Genomic DNA, 13278 nt, shown 5'->3' on the forward strand with positions numbered 1-13278 from the left:
TCTCCAGACGCCATAGACACATATTTCAGTGATACATTTCATCTACTTATTGAGAAAATGTATTTGGTGACATGGTAGATTTTCATGGCATAAATAATATGTGGTTGGTTGGTAATATCAGCAAACATGGAAACTAAATAATTGTTTGTTTTTCTATCTGCTTATTTGGATATTAGGCAACGAATACAATCAATCACATGGTCTCATGTAAAGAAGGGGGCCTTAGCTTTAGCTTAGTGACTTTGTGATTGTTTTTTCCCTCCCCAAACACACTAACACCATCTGCAATCTCTAGTTAAAATCTATACTTTCTTCCGCTCTTACCGAAACACACACACACAGTACAACAACAGATCGCGAAACTCGATCACTCTTTGCTCTCTCCAGTTCCATCTTCTCGTTCCCCATTTAAGAGCTTACAAACTGTGCCCTCTCTTCATTTCTCTGATTTGATGCAGAACTGCCCGCCAACGAGTGGGAGGCAAAGAGACAAAACAAAGGAAAATATTGATTCAAAGCTGTGTTTTTTATCGCTTTTTCGCATTCAAGGCAAACATTGGTGCCTGCCCAAGTAAGCCAAACCGAGCTGATGTGCTTAAAGGCCCTGGTTTGATGGTTTATTGATCGAATCTGGGACATGGGTCGGTGCCGAATCGTGATTCGGTGGTGAATTGTGGAGGACATTAGGCAAAGATGCGGCGACGGGCGGCCGAGTATCGGCGCCCGGTTCGAAGGAGGTTTTCATATTGGATCTGGGCTCTTTTTGGACTCTTCTCGATTGCAGGCCTGGTTTTGTTAGTCGTTCACCATAATCAGCATGAAGATCGGGTCGAACAGCCTGTACTGGTATGATTGCTTAGCTCCCCTATGCTGCTACTATGTGTTTATTGATTCAGTTTGTCCTTGAATTGGTGACCTGTATGTTTCTTCAACATTTTAACTTGATATTGGTGGATAGGAATTTGATGTGTTTGCAGTCTGTTGTTAGGATTTATTTGAGGCTTTCGACAGTGAAATTTCTGATCAAGTATGGAAATACACAATTGGGCTTTTATTGTTTTGTTTAGACATTTGTTTAAGTGGTTTTTGATATTTTCGATGAATCTCTAGTTGGTTAACTGACTGAGTTATCATTCCATTGAGGTCCTTAAGTAGGCTTTGTTACGATACGGTCTTATTGATTTCTGGCTGTTACTCTTAATACCATGTTTTTTATTGCAAGTATGGATTATATTTGTAATTAGCAGTTCCATTATCTAGCTAGAGATCACATGTGACAGGCAGACAATGAACTTGCAAAGCTTGGAGTTCATTAGAGCTTCCATTCTCACTTGTTCAGTGTGTTGAACTGTACTTTTACTAGTTGATAGTTGGGATTAGCTAACTGTTCTTGTCATTGGTTGATAGATTTGTCTTTTTAATCTGTCAATCCTTTGTGCTTGCCTTGTCCCTATATTAATACATTACAGAATTTTAGTCTTAGGATGGGGTGAATAAAGCAAATATGCAAGCACATACTTTGTTCACCGCCATTTTGAGAACAGTAACCCAGATGTATATTTTTCTTCTTTGGCTTGGTGTTATCATATCCAAAACATATTTTTGTTCACAGTATTGTCATTTATGTGTTTTCACGATAGTTGCTTTTGTAAGATCTTTTGAATCTCATTGGAAAAGTTTCCCGTGTGTTACTCTGCGTAGATATCTAAAGTTTTCCTAAGTTTTAAGTTCCTGCCCAAATATAGCTTGTTGCAGGAATAGAATTCCAGTTGACATTGGTTGCATCTCTTTGTACAATTGTCATATACATCTGAGGGAGAACAGTGAAAAGTGAATGTCAATTACTTATTCAAAAATCTAGAAGACATACATTGTAATATACATTGGTGGTTGTTTGTAATTATTAATTGTAATAAATTGTTACCGCGGTTATTCCTTTGTGATATGGCTTGTCATCTTTCAAATAAATTGTTCAATTTCTTACTTGGCTGTGATCTCCCTTTTCCAGGAAAGAAATACGGGACTTGACCAGGTTGCTCACGAGAGTTTAAATTTTACGGAAGAAATATTGAGTGCTAGATCGTTTTCCAGGCAGCTGGCTGAGCAAATGACACTTGCCAAAGCTTATGTTATTATTGCCAAAGAGCACAATAACCTTCATCTTGCTTGGGAGCTTAGTTCAAAGATTAGAAATTGCCAGCTTTTGCTATCAAAAGCTGCCATGAGGGGGGAGCCAGTCACCTTAGAGGAAGCAGAGCCAATAATTAAAAGCCTTTCATATCTTATATTTAGGGCAGAAGATGCACATTATGACATTGCAACCACAATAATGACAATGAAATCTCATATCCAAGCCCTCGAAGAGCGTGCAAATGCAGCCACAGTTCAAAGCACAGTATTTGGGCAACTAGCTGCTGAAGCATTACCCAAAAGCCTCCATTGCCTAAATGTTAAACTCACAGCTGATTGGCTTAGAAAGCCATCTCTGCAAGAACTTGCAGATGAGAAGAGGAACTCTCCCAGACTCATGGACAACAATCTCTACCATTTCTGCATATTTTCGGACAATGTGTTGGCCACCTCTGTGGTTGTCAACTCTACTGTCTCCAATGCTGACCATCCAAAACAGCTGGTCTTCCACGTTGTCACGAATGGGATCAACTATGGCACTATGCAGGCTTGGTTCCTCAGTAATGATTTCAAAGGGTCCACAATAGAAGTGCATAATGTTGAGGAATTTTCTTGGTTTAATGCCTCTTATGCTCCGATCGTGAAGCAGCTCCTCAATGCAGATTCCCGAGCCTACTATATTGGAGGATATAAAGATAATGTTGCACCAAAGTTGCGGAGCCCTAAGTATCAATCTTTGCTCAATCACCTTCGATTTTACATCCCAGAGATCTATCCGCAGCTGGAGAAGGTAGTTTTTCTTGATGATGATGTTGTTGTCCAGAAGGATCTGACCCCACTTTTCTCATTGGATTTGCATGGAAATGTGAACGGAGCAGTGGAAACTTGTCTTGAAGCATTTCATCGTTATTATAAGTATCTCAATTTCTCAAACACAATCATCAGCTCGAAATTTGATCCACAGGCATGTGGATGGGCCTTTGGTATGAATGTTTTTGATCTAATTGCTTGGAAGAAAGCGGACGTAACTGCACGTTATCATTACTGGCAGGAGCAGAATGCTGATGGGACGCTTTGGAGGGTGGGCACTCTTCCGCCTGGCCTTCTAACTTTTTATGGTCTGACAGAGCCGCTTGATAGGAGATGGCATGTATTAGGACTGGGGTATGATCTGAATATTGACAACCGATTGATTGAGAGCGCGCGGTTGTTCACTTTAATGGATTCATGAAGCCATGGCTGAAGTTGGCCATTGAAAGGTATAAGCCTCTTTGGGAGCGATATGTAAATCAAAGCCACCCATATCTCCGGGATTGTGTCACAAGTTAGAATGTGCTACTTCTTGATTGCTAGTAATTCATGTGATCTTCGATATTTTTATAACTCTAAACCTGCAAATGGGATCGCATTAATGTAGAGTCAGAAGTATAAAATTTTGACTTTATTAGGCAGTTTTCTTTTTCCTTTTCCATCACAGTTTTCTTAAAGAAAAGAAAGGCATTGTTTTTATACATTAGAAAGTTTAAATGTACTAGGTGAACATTTGTGAGAGGTAGATTGATTTTTGCCTGATGGGGTTTTCTTCTTCCCCTTCTGCAAGGTGTAGAATTATTTGTTCTTTAGCAAGTACTGTAATAATATGTCAGCCTCATTTAAGTTATTATGCAACTTATGAACCATTTTGTTCTCAGATATCCTAGACATATACCGTAACATCTGGTTGTCATTTTACTTGTTACCCATTTTTCACTGAATAATTATAATAATTATTAGAGGGCAGTTTCTTTTTGTGCATAACGTTTATTTATTAATTTGATTTGCAAAGTTTTGTTGGAAGGCCTGCTGTGGGATTCGGGTTTAAATTCCTGGATTTGTTTGAGCCCTCCCTCGCTAAGGGGAAAGACTTCCATAACATGCATGACTCGCATGATAACTCTTCCACGTTGCATAACACTATTGGCTGGAAATAGCAAAAAAGTATTATCTCCATTGCAACTAAGTTTTTCTCCTCGCTAAGAAAATGTATGAAAATGTCAATCAACATTGTGGTTAATTAATCATTATTTGGAGTCTTTTCCGGAGCAGAAGTTGCCACCAAATATTTGAATTCGAATACGCAGATTGGTGCTCAATTAGCTCAAAAGATATTCAAGAGATTCTCTTGGCTGGCAATTGAAAAAAATGGCCCTCATTCTACGTAATTTAGCTGGCAATGGCAGTGCATGATGAATCATCTCCTACCTACATATATATGTTTATAAGGTTTCAAAGACCTCTGTATTTCCATGCAATTAGAACATTTTCATCACTCCCCTGCATTTGCATTATAGCTCCATGTCTGAAGGAGGAGCCTCCCTACCTTCTAAGCCATGCCAAGAAACCAGTCTTAATAATGAGAAACAAGACAACGAAGAAGCCTACCAAGAAACCATTGCAAAATATTGAGAATTGGTGCTAAGCCTTCTAAAAGAGAGAGGCTGGATGACTCAACATCTGGTCCAATACCAAGGCTTCTGGTTTCCCCTGCCTGCGCCTTCAAAGGCGCCCTGCTGCTCCAGCACCATTTTCATGCTCGACCATCCGATATATTCTTGGCCACCTTTCAAAAATCTGGTACAACACGGCTCAGAGCACTCATGTTTGCAACCATGAACAGAGCCCTCTACGACATGTCCTCTTATCAGCACCCATTGCTCACCACTGGGCCCCACGACTGTTTTCCTTTCCTGGATGCATACATACACCAAACTGACTCAATTTCCCATCTCAACAGCCGTCCAATATTATCCCATCCCATGATGCATCACCTGCGCTCTTTTCAACCCACATGCCTTACGCTTTGTTGCCCAAATCAGTGACTGCTTCTTCTTCTGGCTGCAGATGTGTATACGTTTGCAGAAACCCAAAAGATGTTCTGGTTTCCAAATGGATTTTCATGAACAAATTGAGGCCTAAGCAACTTGCACCCCTCTCACTACAAGAAGCATATGACCTGTTTTGCCAAGGGGTTTCACACTATGGGCCCTTCTGGGACCATGTGCTGGGATATTGGAAAGCAAGCTTAGAGTTTCATGACAAAATATTATTCTTGAAATATGAGGATTTGAAGGACCCCTTTGTTCATTTGAAGAGATTGGCTGAATTTTTGGGCCAGCCATTTTCATTAGAGGAAGAGAGAAAGGGGGTTGTGCAGGAAATAATAAAGCTCTGTAGTTTTGAGAAGTTGAGTCATCTGGAGGTGAATAAAACCAAGGTGCAATGGTTTAGTAGCCAGCTTGTTGTTAAGAACAGTTACTTCTTTAGGAAAGGTCAAGTTGGGGACTGGAAAAATTATTTCACAGATGAGATGGCAAGACGTCTAGATCAGATCACAGATGACAAGTTCAATGCTTCTGGATTGACATTTGGTCCCGCTGCCGAGTAATTACGGTCTTTTCTTTTGTGCCTCTTGTCTTCATGCATGTAACTTATAATTTAATTCATCAAATAAGGTTGTAGTCCATCCATACCATACAATCAAAAGCATAAACAAATCGATGTCTTTTATTGTAGAAATATTAAACAATTAAGCGAGAGCTTAATTAAAGCTTTGATTCATCTAAAGTTTCAAACCAAAAGAACCCAAATTTCCTCTCTGATTTTGTCAAGATCTGCTCAAGCATCTCAACCGTCAGATGGTTCTTGGAGTCTCCGACCTCTCCTCGTCTGAAGAAGGCACTGTTGTGCACCAGCAAAGGTGTTTGCCCCGTTTGGGACGCGATATGGACATGATATGCCCCACTTTTGTTCACCTCCAAATTACTCGAATTCTGAGAACTGCACAAGTTTATAATTTCTTGCACAACGCCTTGCCTCTCTTCCTCTAACGAAAAAGGATGCCCCACGAACTCAGCCAACCTCTTAACATGCTGCATTTCATATCCTCGTACTTCATAAACACTACCTGATCAGGGATAGGCTGTCTTTTACCGGACACTCCACTGCCTGGGAAATAGTACATGTTGCTGCTCTACACGAGAGAACCAAGATATTACCAACATCAGGTGGAGGTTCTGTCAGTTCCAGGTCAGGATCATCTCCCCATATGAATCAGACCCACCCGGGCACGCAGACCCTAAACCTTAAAGAACCAGACCCACCCTGGCACCCAGATCCGCCTAGCGCCGCCTAGAGCCGCCTAGAGCCGCCTAGACCCGCCTAGCGCTGCCCAGACCCTCCCAGCGCCGCCCAGATCCTCCCAGGGCCGCCCAGACCAGCCCTGCAGTGCATAAGTTTGAAAAATGGCTAGGCAGTGGGCTTAAAGAACAAAAGAAAAGAACCAGACCCACCCTGGCACCCAGAACCGCCTAGCGCCGCCTAGACCCGCCTAGCACAGCCCAGACCCGCCCAGGCCGCCCATGCCGCCTAGGGCGATTTTTCATAATGCTATGGATTGGAAGAAATGGTTTCAACATGAGGGGATATTTGCTTCCAAGGTTGGTAAAGTATGAAGATTCTGTTGCCTTCAGTGTAGGACATTAAGCATATCCGAAGTCGCGTAGGGTTTTTTTCTTCTTCTTCTATATACGTAGGAAACGAAAAAAATTGTAGAAATAGGGAAACAAGCACAGTAGACATTTGTGAGAACCAACCAACCCTAGTATGCAATCTGCATTAAGTCCAAACAGGGTTAAGCCTGTCTGAAAAAATTCAAGTTTCATTGACATTTTGTTTGATCTGTTTGATGATTTTTGCTCCCTTATGTATCTATGATGAACCTTCCAACCACTAGAAAACTGGCTTTGAAGAATAAGGTTGTTTTTTGGTACATGGTGAGTTACTGGTGTGCTCCAACTGTAACGGCAAATATGGCATTTGTGAGAGCAATTTCACGAACTGGGATGTACTTGTTTACCACTGAGCACAGACCTCGGGCTTTGACTGGTGATTAGTTCTATGTTGTCCTTAGATTAAGAAGTGAAGCATGCTCCCATGGATGGTGATATCAGGTATAGTTAATGCACGTTAACAATTGATGTGATTGAATCTGTATCTACATTCATTAATAGCAACCTTTACACTTATAGAGAAACAAGCAAACACATTATCCATTCTAACTGTTACATCAAATGTGTGTTGAAACTGATTATATATAGGAATATCCTCTAAATAAATGAACATCTAGAGTTTTGTGAGAGTGCGAGGGTATGCAACTTTTGATGAATTGTTTTCCTTCAGTCTGCAAAGTGACTGAATTTAATTTCACACATAATTGTGGTTGCTAGTAGTAAACAGATTCTTGAAGAAATGAAAGGTAAATGCCATATATTATTTCAAATCCTTCTGATTATTTCCTAGGCCAGTTTAGCTTGAAGTGATTTTCTTAATAGATGCCCTTTACATGCATGTTAATTTTGTTTTGTTTTGTTTTTTTTTTCATCAAATAAGGTTGTAGTCCATCCATACCATACAATCAAAAGCATAAACAAATCGATGTCTTTTATTGTAGAAATATTAAACAATTAAGCGAGAGCTTAATTAAAGCTTTGATTCATCTAAAGTTTCAAACCAAAAGAACCCAACTTTTCCTCGGTGATCTTGTCAAGATGCTCAAGCATCTCAACCGTTAGATGGTTCTTGGAGTCTCCAACCTCTCCTCGTCTGAAGAAGGCACTGTTGTTCACCAGCAAAGGTGTTTGCCCCGTTTGGGACGCGATATGGACATGATATGCCCCACTTTTGTTCACCTCCAAATTACTCAAATTCTGAAAACTGCACAAGTTTATAATTTCTTGCACAACGCCTTGCCTCTCTTCCTCTAACGAAAAAGGATGCCCCACGAACTCAGCCAACCTCTTCACATGCTGCATTGTGTCCATTTTCATATCCTCGTACTTCATAAACACTACCTGATCAGGGCGTTCCAAGCTCGCTTTCCAGTAGTCGAGAACATGATCCCAAAAGGGGCCTGTAATTGAAACCCCTTTGCAGAACAATTCAAATGCCTCTTCCATGGAAATTGCTGCTAGTGGTTGCCCTTTTGATTGGTCAGTTTTGGATTTAAATTTCTGGCAGAAGCTCCAGTAAGAAACAAAAACATCTTTTGGGTTCCTAGCAATATACACAATTCGACCACCCGAATCACTCAAAATGGATTTTGGTAACGATGTGTATGGAATGTGGGTTGAAAGCAATCTAGGTGATGATGGTGGAAGAGAGTCTAGGTAGGCGATTGGATTGCCTCCAATCATGTGCTCTTCATCACGAACCTCTAGGTATGGTACACAATTGTGTGGACTTTTTGTGAGCAACGGATGGGATGCCAATGATGATGATGGAAGATGAGGGTAGCACTTTCGATTTACGATAGCAAACATTAGGGCCTTCATCCATGTTGTACCGGACTTTGGAGAGGCTGCCAAGAGAATGTCAGTGTCTCTAGCCCTGAAACTTCGTTGTGCCCAAATGGTGCCTAAAAGCCAAACGCTGGAATACCAAAAGCCTTGGTATTGGTAGTAGCACCCACCAGCTCCCAAGCCTTTAGGGAGAGTTGACATCATTTCTCCGAAGTTTTCAAGGAAATTTTGTTTTCCTCTACTTGTCCATCGAAAAGATCAGAACCACTTGAAGCCATCTATATTCTAGTCGAACTGAGAATAAAAATAACAATTTACAGATGGAAAGGCAAGAGAGAAGATGGAGTGAAGTAATGTGAGAAGAGATGAAGTGCGGCATGGCTATATATGAAGTGTCTGCGCATGCAGCAGCTCTTCGGAGAAAATGGGAGGGTACGTAGAAACTGTTAGAATTTTTATTGCTATTTCAAAATACCAAGCAGTTTTATTTCCTAAAACGGCTGGTTGTATTTGTTTTGAATATTCTACGTTTGTTAGTGCTCATAATATCTAGTCGGACTGTTTTTCTTTGTATTAATTCAAAGCTAATAACCAATCTAATGTTTTCAAAGTAAACATTAAAAGTTGGATACATAAAATCAGCCTTTCATTCATGTAATATTGATTGTAAACGGTTTGCTGGCTACATTTGTTTCAGTCATTAATTTCCAAACGTTATCACATTACACTTACAAACTGTCATGTGATAACGTTTGGAAATTACAGAGAGAATGAAAGCTGTAACTTGCAAGCTTCATATCACAAGTGAAATGAAAGGATCAAATAGCTATAGCTAGCTAGCCAAACCTATGTACAATGCAAATTCATGCAACCGTGGGATCAAACTAACGGAACAAAATTTTGTAAACCCAATGATTTGTTTAAGAGATTTTCTATTTAAACCCCATACTTTTCTTAATTCACCCCATGTTCTAAGTTCACCCCAACTTTTAATTTAAATTTTCACAATTTCTAAGAAAACCCCACTATCTTCCCAAACTACACTTAAATACACCCCAAACTAAAAAAATAAAAACTAAAAGAGATTTTCTATTTAAATCCCACAATTTTCTTTGTTCTCAGCAAAAAAAAAACACAAACAAATGAAAAAATCTGAAATCATAGAGAAAGAAAACAACTTTACCTTTCCAAGAAGCGCCCAATTTAAATAGAAAATCTCTTTGTTTAATTCAACAGTTGATCAAGTTGTTTCTAAAATTTCAGACCAGAAGCGCCCAATTTTTGCTTTGTAATTTTATCAAGACGGTCTAGCATCTCAGGTGTTAGGTGGTTCTTTGAGTCTCCAGTCTGCCCTCGTCTGAAGAAGACATCGTTGCTGAATTTTCCATCAGTTTTGGACCCCACACCAAATGTCCCACTTTTGTTCACCTCCAAATTACTCAAGTTGTCAAAACTGCACAACTTTATTATTTCTCGCACAGCACCTTCTTGCTCTTCCTTTGATGAAAAAGGAAGGCCCATGAACTCTGCCAGCCTCTTTACAGAGCATTCTGTGTCAATCTTGATATCCTCAAACTTCAAAAACAGAACCTTCTCTGGGTTTTCCAAGCTTGCTTCCCAATAACCCAGTACATTATCCCAAAATGGGCCAGAAAGTGCAACCCCTTTGCAGAACAACTCAAACCCCTCTTCTATGGGAAGAGGAGCTAGCTTGTTTTTACTTGATCTTATTTTTTGGGAAAATACCCAATAAGAAATAAGAACATCTTTCGGGTTCCTAGCAACGGATACAATTTTAGTACCAGAATTCAAAATGGACTTTGGCAACGACCTGTGTGGAATGTGAGTCGCAAGGAATCTAGTTGAGGCCATAGCGTCAAGGTAGTCAATTGGGTTATCATGGTGAGCTAGTAACTCTATGTAGGGCACACAATCATGAGGGCTTTTTGTGAGCAATGGATGTGAAGAAAAATCGTAGTTTTCTCGATTTTGGATGGCAAACATGAGAGCCTTCACCCATGTTGTACCACACTTGGGAAAAGTGGCCAAGAAAATGTCATTGTCTCTAGCCCTGAAATTTGCTTGTGCCCAAATGACACCTTCAAGAAAAATCTGGGGGTACCAAAAGCCTTCATATTGGTAGTAATGCTCGGTTCCCCAGCCTCTGTCTTTAGGGAGGGTTGAGATAATTTCTTCGCAGTTTTGGAGGACATCTTTTTTTTCCTCCTGTTCTTGATAAGCGGAAAGGGAGAGAGAAGCCATAATCTGATATAATGAAAATCATGCATATAAATTCACAAGATTTTTATAGGATGCATCACTTTGCATGCAATGGATTTTTCCTCTTTAATCTGTGGATGAAATGGTTTGGTGTTCCCTTAATTCATGCATTTGACCAAGTCATGACCATCCAGTCTTCATATGCAGAATGGCAGTAGAAAATGTTGCAATTTCAGTCAACTTTGTTGAAAGTATTAATACCACAAAGATATTTAGATAGGGGTTCAAGCAATGCAACCACTGAAAATTGAATACTAGATTAGACATTAAAGCACAAAATCAATACATGCTAAACATTTCCCATATGTCAAAGTATGGGAATTGTCCTGGATTCACACAATGGAAGCTCACTGAAGCAACAACTCAATTTTGCACAGAAGGCCATATTCCAATCTCTGAATAACCATCCTCAGTAGCGCAAGCTCGAAACATGCCTGTGGTATTGAAAGGCATTGTCACTTCCCCTGTGGCAGATACAGCAACCAAACCTACATTGCCTTTTGGAGTGCCCTCCTCCACAACATAAGCTGCAGCTTCTTTGAGAGAAACACATTTGAACTCCATAACAGCTGCTACATCCCTTGCAACCGTACCACGGATTATTGCTTCACCTTTGCCCGTGGCAGAAACTGCACAGAGACTGTTGGCATATGTCCCTGCACCAATGATGGGTGTGTCCCCAATCCGACCAACCATCTTGTTGACTAATCCGCCAGTAGAAGTTGCAGAAGCTAAATTCCCGAGACTATCGACAGCCACGCATCCAACCGTCCCAAGTTTACTATCCCCATCAGCTTCTGGTGTTTCTTTCTTCTCATCTTTGTGAAGGGGTTGTGTATAATCAATCTGTACATTTGGGGCAAAAGTGATCAGTCAGCACAAACAAGAGTAGCCACTGGTTATGCAACTCTAATGTGTGAGTGTGAGGGAATTCAACTTCCTAACTCATAAGCCAAGATTTAGACAAGAGTGTACCTGCACTCTGTTGGCTTCTTTTGCCTGCTGGAGCCTCTCAACATTCTCTGGGGTAATGAAATGACTTGAATCTACAGTCTCAACACCCTGCAAAGTTAGGAAGTCATACAAGAAAATTGAAGATCAAGAAACCCATTACAGGAAAAACCATTTTAAGGCCATGGTAAAATTGGTTGTGAAGCACTAACTTGTTCCCTTGCAAAGGCCTCTGCTCCATCAAATGCAAGATAAATGTGAGGAGTTTTCTCCATGACCAGTCTTGCTAAAGATATGGGATTGACAACAGTTGTGAGCCCAGAAACAGCTCCACATCTCTTGGTTCCATCCATGATGCAAGCTTCCATTTCAACTGTGCCTTGGGTGGTCAAGACAGACCCTTTACCAGCATTAAAATGTGGAATGTTCTCTAACTCACGAACCTATGCATTTACTAATAAAATGATCAGACTCACTCATTCCTCATTCATAATATTTCATTGCCAAAAAATTAAATTAAGTTAAATGATCCGGTAAAAATAGAGAAGAGGGTTTTCTTAATCCAGAAATTGAAATTGAGAAAAGTTGATAATTTGATTACCACAAGCTCAACGACGTCCAAAGCGGGGGTGTTGGCTTTGAGAGCTTCAACGCCGATGTGGAGGCAGTCGCGGAGGCCGGCCTCGCGAGGCAGGCGGCGCTCCGGCGGCAGGGAGAGCGGGATATCGCCTGCACCGCCGTGGAGTGCTATTGCCCACCCCATCTCTCTATCTCTCTTCCTTCTTGCCTTGGTTGGTGCTGTTCCCGGTTACAGATACTCAGGTGGGTCTCGTGCGTGCCTATGAAGTTGGGGGCAGTTCAAAAGTGCACACGCATGAGGAGGACTGGGACTGCGGGGGCATTATGGTAAATTGGAAATAACATGCATGATTAAGTTGAGACATATAATAGTCAAATAGTGGGTCCAAGTTCCGGACTTCACTTCATTTTATTAGAGATGCTAATGCCAATGAGATTCATCCAAATGCATCCATTTGGAAAAATCCAAATTAATGTACATTGATAAAACCAAAACCCAACAAAAAACAAAAAAACAAAAACCAAGGCGATGTGGGTCTGATGAGATCCCTTTATTTTCTAACAATGCGTCAAATCTGTTTCCTTCAAGTTTGAATCCCTCTCCGTAAATTAGATTAATTTATATTGCTGATGGTATACGATAAAAAAAATTCCATTCGCTATGATCCTAATTTATCAATATATCCTAATTCAACAGATAAGTAAAGGCTTCAAACTGTCATTTTCCTTCAATCCTTTATTCCTTTCCATGAGAATCGTACGGACTGGATCCTTAGAAACTAATTATTATAAAAAACCAACAACAGTTAAATAAAACCAACTGGCCTATTAGCTCAGCTGGTTAGAGCGTCGTGCTAATAACGCGAAGGTCGCAGGTTCGAGACCTGCATGGGCCATTATTTTTTTATTTTAAATTTTTTTCTGTGTTTGTATTTGGGCCGTATTTAGGTCGTTGAATATCATTGAATAAAACCCAAAATGGGACAAAACAAAACAAGAGAAG

General features: G+C 40.4%; 3 protein-coding genes, 1 non-coding gene and 2 pseudogenes across 4 annotated transcripts; 3 read left to right on the forward strand and 3 right to left on the reverse strand.

Annotated features, from left to right (window-relative positions):
• Positions 1-133: 133 nt before the first annotated feature.
• On the forward strand, positions 134-3820 carry LOC103338633 (hexosyltransferase GAUT11). Its single transcript, XM_008241853.2, is given in 3 exon segments — positions 134-846; positions 2009-3329; positions 3332-3820. Coding segments are annotated over 3 exon segments (1602 nt in total). The 5' UTR covers positions 134-693; the 3' UTR covers positions 3460-3820.
• Positions 3821-4413: 593 nt separating this feature from the next.
• Positions 4414-6083, forward strand: LOC103338658 (flavonol 4'-sulfotransferase pseudogene; annotated as a pseudogene).
• Positions 6084-7664: 1581 nt separating this feature from the next.
• On the reverse strand, positions 7665-8669 carry LOC103338657 (flavonol 4'-sulfotransferase pseudogene; annotated as a pseudogene).
• Positions 8670-9673: 1004 nt separating this feature from the next.
• LOC103338656 (flavonol 3-sulfotransferase-like) lies at positions 9674-10810 on the reverse strand. The gene has a single exon (XM_008241885.3). The coding sequence runs from the start codon at positions 10725-10727 to the stop codon at positions 9717-9719; it is 1011 nt and encodes a 336-aa protein (XP_008240107.2). The 5' UTR covers positions 10728-10810; the 3' UTR covers positions 9674-9716.
• A 97-nt stretch (positions 10811-10907) lies between these two features.
• Positions 10908-12586, reverse strand: ASPGA1 (N-terminal nucleophile aminohydrolases (Ntn hydrolases) superfamily protein). The gene is made up of 4 exons (XM_008241852.2): positions 12298-12586; positions 11909-12139; positions 11721-11807; positions 10908-11591 (listed from the first exon to the last, which is right to left on the reverse strand). Exons 1-4 carry the CDS (start codon positions 12457-12459, stop codon positions 11109-11111), a joined length of 963 nt encoding a protein of 320 aa, XP_008240074.2. The 5' UTR covers positions 12460-12586; the 3' UTR covers positions 10908-11108.
• Positions 12587-13097: 511 nt separating this feature from the next.
• On the forward strand, positions 13098-13171 carry TRNAI-AAU (transfer RNA isoleucine (anticodon AAU)). The gene has a single exon. It is a non-coding gene; the product is annotated as a tRNA-Ile (tRNA).
• The last annotated feature ends 107 nt before the right edge of the window (positions 13172-13278 follow it).

The sequence above is a fragment of the Prunus mume genome, linkage group LG7 (assembly GCF_029339155.1).
Source record: "Prunus mume cultivar Tortuosa linkage group LG7, ASM2933915v1, whole genome shotgun sequence".
Lineage (NCBI taxonomy): Eukaryota > Viridiplantae > Streptophyta > Magnoliopsida > Rosales > Rosaceae > Prunus > Prunus mume.